Source organism: Mastomys coucha, unplaced genomic scaffold (assembly GCF_008632895.1).
Source record: "Mastomys coucha isolate ucsf_1 unplaced genomic scaffold, UCSF_Mcou_1 pScaffold19, whole genome shotgun sequence".
Taxonomy (NCBI): domain Eukaryota; kingdom Metazoa; phylum Chordata; class Mammalia; order Rodentia; family Muridae; genus Mastomys; species Mastomys coucha.
In genome coordinates, this window is record NW_022196901.1 from 19,466,513 (window position 1) to 19,478,263 (window position 11,751).

At 48.6% G+C, this 11,751-nt stretch overlaps 1 protein-coding gene across 1 annotated transcript; it reads right to left on the reverse strand.

The window, feature by feature from the left end:
• Positions 1–433: 433 nt before the first annotated feature.
• Positions 434–6,814, reverse strand: Crygn (crystallin gamma N). The gene is made up of 4 exons (XM_031379906.1): positions 6,604–6,814; positions 4,798–5,046; positions 2,465–2,610; positions 434–598 (listed from the first exon to the last, which is right to left on the reverse strand). The coding sequence occupies exons 1-4, from the start codon at positions 6,622–6,624 to the stop codon at positions 463–465; spliced, it is 552 nt and encodes a 183-aa protein (XP_031235766.1). The 5' UTR covers positions 6,625–6,814; the 3' UTR covers positions 434–462.
• Positions 6,815–11,751: the final 4,937 nt, after the last annotated feature.

Here is an 11,751-nt window from a genome sequence, read left to right on the forward strand (position 1 = left end):
CCCCCTCGCCCTCCACTTCCCTCCTTCCTCTCTCCCACAACTCACCCACCCCTCTTTTCTCCTGCTCCGCCCTCTTCTCGCCCCCACCACTTCCTAGTTAGCCGCGGCCCTGTCCTTCCTCTTCTCCCCGACCCCGCCCTTAACCCTCCTTTTCCATCCCTATTTTCTTTTCCTCCGCAACCCCAACACCTCGGCCCTCCTCCCGGGTGTGGCCCTGTAGCAGGAGAGAACACCCTGCCTGCGTCCCGCTCGCGGGCGCCCTCGCGTGGCCCTGGGCCGAGGCGGCGGCTGCTCTGGCTAGGCTTTGGCAGCAGAGGGAGTTGGCTTCCCTGCTCCACCAGGCTCCCCATGCCGGGTTGGGGTCGCCAGCCGGTGAGAGGCCTAGAAAGTACTCCGAGGCCCGCCAGCACTCCGCTTTCTGGATCTTTATTGCCTCCGTGGGTCGCACGTACCCAGTTGGGACTAGAAGAAGTTGAGCACCCGACGGAGCGACTGCACGCGTGCGCTGTGGGCCTCCCAGTCGGAGAAGCTGCGGAAGTCGCCTCTCTCCACCAGGTACATGCGGCCGCGGTAGTTGGGCTCCTCATAGAGGACCCACCTGAAGGGAGAGGAAGGGCGGGTCATCGGGAGGGAACCAAGCAAGTTCCCGGCCCCGCCCCTCCGCCCTAGCTCCTCACTGCCCTGAGTGCCTGATTCGGGCTTGGTGTTGGGGTTCAACAAGATGGGGACTGCAGATAAGAGCACTGGCTGCCAAGTTCAAATTCTCAGCACCTACACTGCAACTCACAACTCTAACTCCAGGTCCAGGAAATTCAGTGCCCACTTCTGACCCACCAGGCATGCATGTATCGCACAGACATGCATGCAGGCAAAACAAATGCATGAAAATAAAAATCGTTTGTAAAATTTAGAAAGGGGGGACGCTCAGGCTGTTGGGATGTTGGGGGATGTCCCTGCTTTTCCTGACATGCCTTCTAGGACACATGCCTTCAGGACCGTTCACTCCTGAGCTGGCATGGAACCCACAAGGGACAATGCTCTTGGCACAGGGGGGTGGTTAAAGAGCCCTGCTTTACTGCTGGCCAGATCCCAGAAAGGGCTCCAGGGACTCAGGACATCACCATCTGTGAAGCGACTTCTGGACAAGATTTAAATCATGTAAGAGTTAAGGTCATCAAAGACAAGAACACTCCAGATGCAACACGGAGGCCCCCACCATCTTGGCCTCTACCTCCTGGCCACTGAGCCTGGCTTCCCCCAGGAAGTGGAGATTAAAGATTGTATTCTCTATGTGTATAGTAGAGGATTGCAATTTGATCATCAATAGGAGGAGAGGAGCTCGGCCCTGTGAAGGTTCTGTGCCCCAGTGTAGGGGAATGTCAGGGCCAATAAGTGGGAGAGGGTGGGGTGGCAGGCATGGGGAGGCAACAGGGGTTTGTTTTTGTTGTTTTTGTTTGTTTCTTTGTTTTTTGGAGGGGAAACTGGGAATGGAGAAATTTACATGTAAATAAAGAAAATATCTAATAAAAAAAAAGAAAGAAAGAAAAAAAAAGATTGCATTCTCCTCTAATCAGTGTCCACTCCTGCCTTCACTCAGGCTCCCAGCGTTGTTAGGAGGATTATGTCTTGGATCTTATGACATCTCCCATACAGAAGAATGCCTCTGGCCTTGTGAGACACAATTTAGCTTGTGAACTTCTCAAGGCAAATTGTTTTGGACTCTCAGGGGTCTTCTATTTGGGGGTTGTCTCCCTTCATCCCTCCCTTGACCCCCTCCCCACAGGGTCCTGATCCTGAACCTCAGAAATTCCACAGGAGCCAAATCCCTACACCAACCCTGTGCAGGGAAGCTGGGATTCTGTGGGGCTCTTCTGCTGGGGGACAGGTTGAAGGGTACCCAGCTCTAGAGTAGAAAGGGCTCCCCTTTCCAGTCCCAGCAGGGCTTCTGCTGTGGAAAGAACGGCTCTGGAGTTAACTGCAATCTCAGTTTGTGCATCTATAAAAACGGTGCTGGCATCTCCAGAGTGGGCCGGGCGGATGAGAAGATGGCTCAGTGTCCAGCCCCATCAGTGTGTGCACAGGCAGACTGCTCAGGCGAGGGCAGGAGGAAACCCAGGGGAGGTGTGTCTGCATGTGTACAATGGACAGGTGCCAGGAAGACGCCCCACAAGGCAAGCACTGGGTCTCATAGCTGCTTTGGACTAGAGAAGACAGCAAAATTCCCAGACACTCTCATCCATCCTAGGAGAGCCCCTTGAAGCCCATCTCCAACAAGTTGCTGTGGGCTGTAAGCCACCAGGCAGAGAGGTCTAGGTCCAGGGTTATCTGAGCTGGGAAGATGAACCTTCTCTGACATTGCTGTTTATGTTTGTACCCTATGAAGCTGGGGTTCTCTTGAGTTACCTGCAGGGTCAGATGGCTCTCCACCCTACCAAGCCTGTCTGGAAGCCCCAGCTGTACTCACGCTCCGTCCCCATACACTTTGATGGCGTTGACACAGCTCTTGGCCCAGCCCCGGCTCTGCAGGAAGGGGCAGTCCTCCACGAACTCCAGGCACTGGCCTGTGAAGTTGCAGCCCTCGAAGATGTCTATGCGGAAATGCTCTCCATGCTCCGGGACAGGTGGGGGAGAAAAAGGAAAACTAACTCCAAGTCTCTCCTCCCCATGCATAGGTGGAGAGGAATGTGGACTACTCCCGGCCCTGGGCTGGACTGGAGAAACTGTGTTCTCCCTATCCCAACACACACACACACAGGTTTCCATGAGATGTGCTGGGAGAAAGGGTTAGACTACAACTAAGGAGCCAGGACCCATGAGAGCTCCCTAAAGAGCAGCACACCAGCCGAAGCTGGTTCCCTGGCCCCCTCAGGCATTCAGCTTGGGGGCTCATGCTGCAGCTTCAGCTTCTTGCCCTCAGTTTCAGGCTGCAGGCAGGCCTCCACATGATAATATTTTTAAAGTGTAATCGAACCCTTTATGACAACATTACGCCGAGACATCTAAAACAATGTCTCTCACTTGTTGAAGTCTCTACTGGCCCTAACAACATAATTCACTAGCACCTCCCTGTGTGATCCAGAGGACAGAGGGGGCCCTCTCCCCACTGGCCAGGTGCCTGTGAAGCCTGGGATGGCTCTGACAAGAACAGTCTTCTGAAGATGTCGTGTATATTTTTCATATAAATAGCATTATGCAGGGTCCAGAGCCAACCATTCCACTGACTCTCTCTGAATGCCCACATCCTGGCAGAGACACTAGGAAGACATTCTTTCAACCAAACGTGCTAGAGCCCCACTGATTCTGTAACTGATATAGAAAAGAAAGGGGGCCCCATACAGAGTGGCACCTATCCAGACTCCTCACATGTTAGCCAAAGCCCCAGTGAGGCAACTAGGATACCCTGGCAGACAGACACGTAGATGAGGGCTGCCTGCACTGGTCTGAGCCACCCATTTCCCACCTAAAGGACAACACTTGGAGCAGGTCTCATGCCTGTGACCTGAGGAGCCCTCTTTCCTCAAATCTCACCCTAAGGAGACTGACAGAAATGGTCTTTATCCAGGGTTACAGTACCCCTCATTTGCTTTCCCTACACACATCAGGCCACAGCTGTGAGATACAGCCACTTTCTGTCCGCTGGGCACTTTGGCTTCCTCCGTGGTCCATTCCAAGTTCAGAGTGTTGAAGGCCAGCATAATGCTGCAAGGAAAGCTGCATGGGTACATGTTCATGCTCAAAGCTGCCATATTGTGTGTGTGTGTGTGTGTGTGTGTGTGCAAGTGTGCTCATGTATACAAGAGTATACCCAGGCACACGTGTGAGCATGTGTATGTGTATAAATTCCGAGGACGATACTGGATGTATTCCTCAATTAATCTCCACCTTACATTTTTATTGTTTATAATTACATTACATTGTTATTGTGTTGTGTATGTATGTACACATACCATCACATGTACATGCATGTGTGAGATCAGACAATATTGCAGAGGCTGTGCTCTCTTTCACCTTTACATGTATTTTAGGAACTAAACTCAAGCTTATCCACTACGTCTTTGTTTGTTTGTTTGTTTATAGAAAGAGTTTCTCACTGAACCTGTAGCTTCCCAGTTTGGCTAGAGTAATTGGTCAGCAGACCCCAGACATTCTTCTGTGTGCAATGCTGGAATTACAAGTGAACCATCTGTGCAGTGCTGGGGTTAGAGGTGAGCTGTCACAACTGCTGTGTGCTGGGGCTACAGGTGAGCTGTCACATCTGCTGTGTGCTGGGGTTACAGGTGAGCTGTCACATCTGCTGTGTGCTGGGGTTAGAGGTGAGCTGTCACATCTGCTGTGTGGTGCTAAGGTTAGAAGTGAGCTGTCACATCTGCTGTGTGGTGCTAAGGTTAGAAGTGAGCTGTCACATCTGCTGTGTGGTGCTGGGTTCTGAACTCAGGTTCTCATGCTTGTGCAGCAATCAGTTTACAGACATCTCCCCAGCCCTTACTTTTACTTTTGATATGGGCATCCATATTCAGTGACAATCCAAATATATTTCCAGCCTTTGAAATTTAGCTACATGCTTGGCTCAGAAATCTAAAAGGTTGCTTTGGCAAGTCCCAGGGGCTCTTGTGTTCTATCTCTGACCCATTGTAGTCTTCCCAGCATCTCATGCTCATGCCAGGGTGAATCTGGACAGGCCTCTCTCACTTTTAAAGATTTTATTGTTGGGAGATGCCCATCCTTCTAATTAAGCGCCTATGTGACCTTCTTTACTTGAGTTGCTGGTTCCCAGTCCCCAGGCGGAGTCTCACTCACCATGCCCACGGGCCTACAGGAGCCCATGTGGTCATTGTGGCCATTCCAGCGGAAGAACTCAGGGTAGTCACCGTGCTCTAAGATGAACTGCTGGCCTCGGAAGTCAGGGTGATCAAAGCAGACCCAGGCGCCACTCTCCACACGGATGGAGTTCACTCGGTTCATAAAGCCTCGGTCCTGGAAGTTGTCACAGTCCCCAAACACCTCCAGCTTCCGCCCTGTGAAGTGCTTGCCCTCGAAGAGAGTGATCTGGAAAGGCCAGCTGAGAGGTCAGGGACAGGGAATTCTCCACTTCTGGGCCCCAGCCAAACTCCACACACACACTGACATGTGTGCATGGGTATACTAGCATTTGTTGTTAAACATAATACTCACAATATCATTAAAGGACATAAATGTTTTTATGTTTTTAAGGCATAAATGTCATGCAGAACAAGTCATCATAACTCAACATTATCCTTCAAAAAGTGTAGCTCCTAATACTGAAATCTCAACCACTCAATAACTTTTTGAATCTGAAGAACTGTAGTTCCAGAAGGACCCTGTGTTGGGGGCCTCTCTACATCTGAACCCCCAACCTCCTCAATGGTATCCAGACCTCCATTCCTTCCCATTACAGTGGATGCCTGACACTATTTGCTGATGGGGCAGAGAGTGAATGGTCAGCGGCCAGCTGGCTGATGTCAGGCTTCACTGGGCTCACAGTGGAACAGCCACATTGCCCAGCTATCTGGACAAAGGTGTTCAAGGGGGCCAGAGTGGGGTGTTCAGGAGAGGGCTAAAGGTCACTTACCTTGTGTTCTCTACCCATCCATCCATCCATCCTTTTTTTTTTTTTTTTTTGGATAGGGTTTTTTGTTGGTCTTTGTTTTTGTTTTGTTTGTTTTTGAAAGTTTTTCAAGACAAGGTTTCTCTGTGTAGCCCTGGCAGTCTTAGAACTTGCTCTGGAAACTGGCCCGGAACTTAGAGATCCACCTGCCTCTGCCTCCCGAGTGCTGGGATTAAAGGCATGCATCACCACTGCTGGGTTTTGAGACAAGGTCTTAGTTATCCCAGATTGGCCTTGAATTTATAAATAGCTAGGAATGATCCTTCTGCCTCCATTTCCTCAAAGCTGAGACTACAGCCAAGCACCTCTGTGCCTGGTTTATTCAGTGTTGGGATAAACCACACATAGCTTTGTGCGTTTAGATAAGCATCCAGCCACAGAGCCTACCACTAAGACACTTGCTAAGAGCCTCTGAAGGCGAAGAGTTTTGGATGCTGCAGAAGGGAAGGGATAGCCATAGGCAACCACCGCTATGGCTATCCCTTCCCTGCTTAAAGCAAGCCTGCTAAGGGCCTCTAGAACATTCTGGAAGATCTCAGCACTCCAAGTATTTGGAGGTTCCCTCCAATTTCCACATACTTCAGAGAATCAGCCTCAAGTCAAATGGGGAAAGAGCTTGGAGGGTGGGGGTCAGAGGCCACATTTAGACCATCCACCCTGTAGTGAGGAAGGCTGAAGAGGCTGCAGGAGATGCTGGACTATGTCGGGTACCAGAGATTCACCCTTCTAAGCCAGAAACACCGGGCCTGACCAAGCTCCTCCTGACGTGGGAATCTCTTAGGAGAGGGCTGAGGGAGAGGGCGATGTTCCTACCCACGTGCTCGGGACACCCCCTCAGCCAACAGAGGGACATTGCCCCATCTAGCTAAGAAACGAAGCAAGTTTTGCTCTTGACTTTTGTCAAACCCGAAGAGCATCTGGGATCAGTCTGTACCCTCCCCACTAGCGGGGCTCCCCAAGGCTGCTGGTGCACTCACCTTTCCTGAGCGTTGCGCCATGGTGTGTTGCTGGCCGCCTGCGGGACCCGGTATATACTCTGTGGTGCTTGCTGGCTCAGCGCCGCCAGGGACAAAAGATTTGCTTGGCCCGGCACCCGCGCGTTAGTGCTGTCGGGCGTGCTAAGCCGGCGCCGTCACCCACCCGCCGCCCCTGTGTTGCACACAAGTGACCAAGTCCTCAGTGTCTCTTGATCCGATCTCCCCTGCCCAGCCCATTGCTGCCCTGCTGAGTCAGGGCCTCAGAACCCTGGCTCCGGAGGGTCCCTTCAACCTCTTGTTTTGCCTCACCTCTGCCAGAGCTGTGGCCTCCTAGACTCTGCTCTGGCACTTAATGCAACTATCCATTAGTTCCTTTTTTTCTCCCTTTGAAGATCCCAGCTGACACCTGTCTTGACCGCCCGCTGCTTGCAACAGGGGACTAAGAGTACTTTGTGAGTCCAAGTGTTTTCAGTACTTGAGCCTAACTCTAGACCACCCGGGACGCCCACTAAACTGAGGTGTCAGAATTTGCCAGGCCCATAGGTATTTGAAGTCTATTGAAGCCTCAAGAGTAAGCACCACAAAGTACTGGGGTGCCGGGGACAAACTCTGAGATCTCTGGGGAACAGCTATGGGCCCTCTTAACTCCTAGGACAGAGATGGTGGGTGGGGAGTGTTATTAGCCACGGGACAGGCGAATAACTAGCAGGTGATCATCCTGAAATGGACTTGGATTATTATATAATCTGAGACAGGTGCCCTTATTTTTATTTTATTTTATTTTATTCTATTTTATTTTATTTTATTTTATGGTTTTTCCAGACAGGGTTTCTTTGAGTAGCCCTGGCTGTCCTGGAGCTCACTCTGTAGACCAGGCTGGCCTCGAACTCAGAAATCTGCCTGCCTCTGCCTCCCAAGTGCTGGGATTAAAGGCATGTGCTACCACCACCCGGCTGACAGGTGCCCTTATTAAGCAAGGCTGTAAGGAATTCATTTTAGGAAAGATTCCTGCTATTAATATGCTTTTCCTGTTATTATTAAACATATATAACAATCACTAAGTAATAGCACACCCCTTTGGAGCAGATCTCTGCAGATCCATGAAGATGTACTGTTCTGTAGTGTTGTTATATGGACAAATAGATGACTTAAGTTTTAATGATGATCCTAAAAGAATTCCTAAAATTATATCTGTGATTTTTAAGTTCTTTTATAGTGGGACTGCTATTAGGTCCTTTTCTGATAGTCAAAACTGCAAATGTGAACTCTGCCAGTCTCCCAAGTGTCACCAGTTAATTGCTCTTAGATGGTAACAAGACTTTCTCCTACTCAGAGCACACTCCAAGAGGCTATAAAACAATTAACCAAAGGTCATAAAAAGGGGACTAACAATTTATTATAGGTGCTAGAACAGAAGATAAAATATTGGGTTTATCTATACAAAACTCACGAATAACTTAGTTATGGTTTTAAACCTTTGGTGAGCCTGTGGAGCTGAGACAAGTGATGGATGTTTAGCCAGATAATTACTCTTAATGTACACGCACGTAAACATTCTCTGTTGTAAACTTCTATTTCAATTTATGATTTGATTTTCTGTGTGAACTTTTGATGAACTTTTTAACATGTGATCATGTATTCTGAAAGATGTTTAAGGGCTGAGGACAAAGAGAAGAGTCAGAACTGGGGGACTGAGGTGAGAGGAACGGAGCTGAGAAGAACTGAGCTGAGAGAGGAACTCAGCTGAGGAGAAGTTTTTAGACAGAACGCTTTTTAGATTAGAAGGAGATGCAAAGTGGAATACCTTAGAAACTATAGATAACATGAAATACTAAGAGAGCAATGTGCAGAATGCTGAGGGGAAGAGGAAAAAAGAAGATGCTGCAGAGAGCAGAAGGAGCAGGCAGGCTTCTCCTTACCATGGGACAGAACAGGTCCCACGGTAAGGACAACAGGCTTAGTCTTATTAAAAGAAGAAAGCTTTTTTCTTACAAACATGGGTTTAATTCATTTAGCATTAAAAGGGTAGAAGCCTTCTTTCTCTATGTAATAAAGATTGGAGTTCATTTTTCATTCAGAATGAGTGAGTTCTTTCTGCACCTGTGCTTGATCTTTTGCTCTATATACATATGTAAGTATGGATGTGTGTGCAAGTATGTAATTATGAGAATGTATGCAAGTTGGACCCAACTGGGTTTGAATGGAAATGTATAAATGAATAAATGATTGTGCATGAATCTGTATATGAACTTATGTTATTCTCTTCTCCTGGTTCAATAGAAATTTATTGCTCCAAACTTCCCCCTAGCCTGACAAGCAAGAGGCATCTGGACTATAGGGAAAAGGCTCTAGCAATCAATCCTTTACTTAATCTCCTGCTGTTTTAGGATGAGTGCTAAGTGCATGAGACTATAGTCTCTGGCCTCAGAGGAACACAGAAGGCAGGTCAGCTACAATAGCATAGTAACTTAGACTCGATAAGTAAACTTTTTATTATACAGCAACCCTAAATTTCTTATAAAACAAAATCTTACCCTCCACCGACTCTCTTCCCCCTCTGCTGCTTCAAGAAGAAGGAGGAGGAGGAAGAGGGGGAGGAGGAGGAGGAGGGGGAGAAGGAGAAGGAGAAGGAGCAGGAGAAACCTCCTGCCTTGCAGGGGAACCCCAGGGAATCCTAGAGAATCCTAAGGCAGAGGATGACTCTTGGGTCTTTGCTATGGGAAGTTACTCAAGGCAAACAGCGAACTCCTTGACACTTTCATCTGAGGACCCCACAAGAACAGCCTGTTGCCTTCACCAGCACCCACACTCCAAAGCAGAGCAAACCATGTTTGTCTTTATGAGGGCACAAAACTAAAACAGCATTCTGCCAATCTAGAAGAGGGTGTGTGTGTGTGGGTGGGTGTGTGTGTGTGTCTAAGACAGCCTCTCGTGTCAGTCCTTGCCCAACACCTTGTTAGGGAAAATAGGGTTTCTTGCTGCTGACCCAGCAGCTTCTGGGAATTCTGCCTCTGCCTCCTCTCTGGTGGTGGGGTTGGTGGGGTTACAATGTTCAATCCCCTGGTTCCACGTGGGTTTGGGGAACTGAACTCAGGTCCTCCTGCCTTCCTGACATCAGGGTTCTCTAGAAGGCAGAACACATACTGTTGGGGTCCAGGAGTTGCCCCATAAATCACACAAACACCTATCTCAGTCAGACAGGGATAGTTTATTAAATGTACACCCCAAGACTGGGTGGGATTCAGGTACTCTGTTGCTCCCATGGCTGCAGACATCAGAATCCAGTTCCTTGGCCTTCCAGTGTGTACTGATGGCTAGTGTCTTTCTGGGAATCCTCCAGGCCTTCAGCAGTAGATTGGGGTCATAGCTCAAAATTTGGGGGCTGAGGCTACGACCCCGAACATCTTTCTCTGTCAGCCTATAAGAGCTAAAACTGCAAAAACCACAGTGAGTTCATACACAGGTGCTGGAAGTGCTGCTCAGTGGTCAGCTCTGACTCAAGCCATTTTAGACATAACAGTTCATATTGACCTTTAACTTGATGGCTCCTACGTGAAGCTTTGTGGAATTTCTTAAGATTAACAAACCTCAGAACATACCGAACACACCAGGTATGACCTTGCTCTGAGTCAAGTTATTTTTCTGTGTCAATGATTGGCAGGCATATTACAGCCTCAATATGAATTGTTGGCAGGCATGAACAAAATGGCTACAGCTATGCTGTCCGGAACAGGCCTCAACATATTCCATATACATATACACATACATATATACATACATACATACATACACACACATATACAAAATGAGAGGATTTATCTCATTTTAGTCTGGCGAGATAGTCCAATAATGGCTGTCTTCACACTGGAGAGTCTGAGGGACAATGGCCTTTCAGTCCACGAGGCTGACCCTTCCCCAATCTACTGCTGAAGGCCTGGAGGAGTCCCAGAAAGACACTAGCCGTCAGTACACACTGGAAGGACAAGGAACTGGATTCTGATGTTGGCAACCAGGGGAGCAAGAGAGTTGCTGAATTCCAAAACAGTGTAGATGAACTCATCAGCTAGACGTACAGAGAAGCAGGCAAAGGCGAAGCCGGTCCCTTGGACTTTGCTGTAGCTGGGCCACCACTGGAAGGGACCGCCTACATGTAAGCAAGACAGTCTCTTCCGGGTCTTCCCAGAGGCCTCTCTCCCTCCTGAGGAGCTCTAGATCCTACCCAGTTGACAGTCAGTATTCACCATTAACTATCACACAGGGCAAGAAGAGCTTTGTCCTGAGCCAGCTCTGGGGCCTGAAGTTTTATAGTACGCATTAACCCAGATGGTCAAGTTGAAGTCTTCTTCTCCTTATAAAGAAACCTGCATTTGCAATTGGCAGTTGGCAGTTGGGTGACAGCTAGCTAGACAGTTTCCTGTGACACCAGGGAGTGAAGTCCTGTCTTCTTCACAAGCCTGGCCAGTGAGACAAAGACCCTGGCTCGGGTAGACTGGCAAGGCTTATTGAGCCCATTAAAGGTACTTGCACTGGGACTGCAGCTAGCTCAGTGGCAGAGCACTTGCCCAGTATGCACAAGGCCCTGGGTTCAAATCCCTAGCACTGCCAATCTTCACGTACATTTGCACACATTTGAAAATAACCGACATTGATTCTGAAAGAAGTGGGTGGATAAAAGGAAACCCACCTAGTTACAACAGAGACAATTCTTTTTTAAAAAATATTTATTTATTTATTTATTTATTTATTTATTACTATTTTATGTGCATTAGTATTCTGCCTGCATGAGTGTCTAAGGGTGTAGGATCCCCGGGAGGTGGAGTTATAGACAGTTGTGAGCTGCCATGTGGGTGTTGGGATTGAATCTCTAGACTTTACCTTTTTAAATGCTTTCTTGGAGACAGAGTCTAACTATGGTGCCACGGACCGGGATTTCTCGCGGGGGCCCTTGTTCCGCGGGACAATGGGTTCTGTCTGGCCAGGTGGGCACGGGATTCGGCTTTGACAAACAGACTACACACGGGTGGTGTAAAATCTGAGTGTATTTCTTTTAAAAATAACATGAGGCTTTTACAGTCATTGCAAAGAGAAATGAAAAATCTGGCAGCTCAACAGTTGAGGTACCTCTGAGGCTATCTGAAACATACTGGG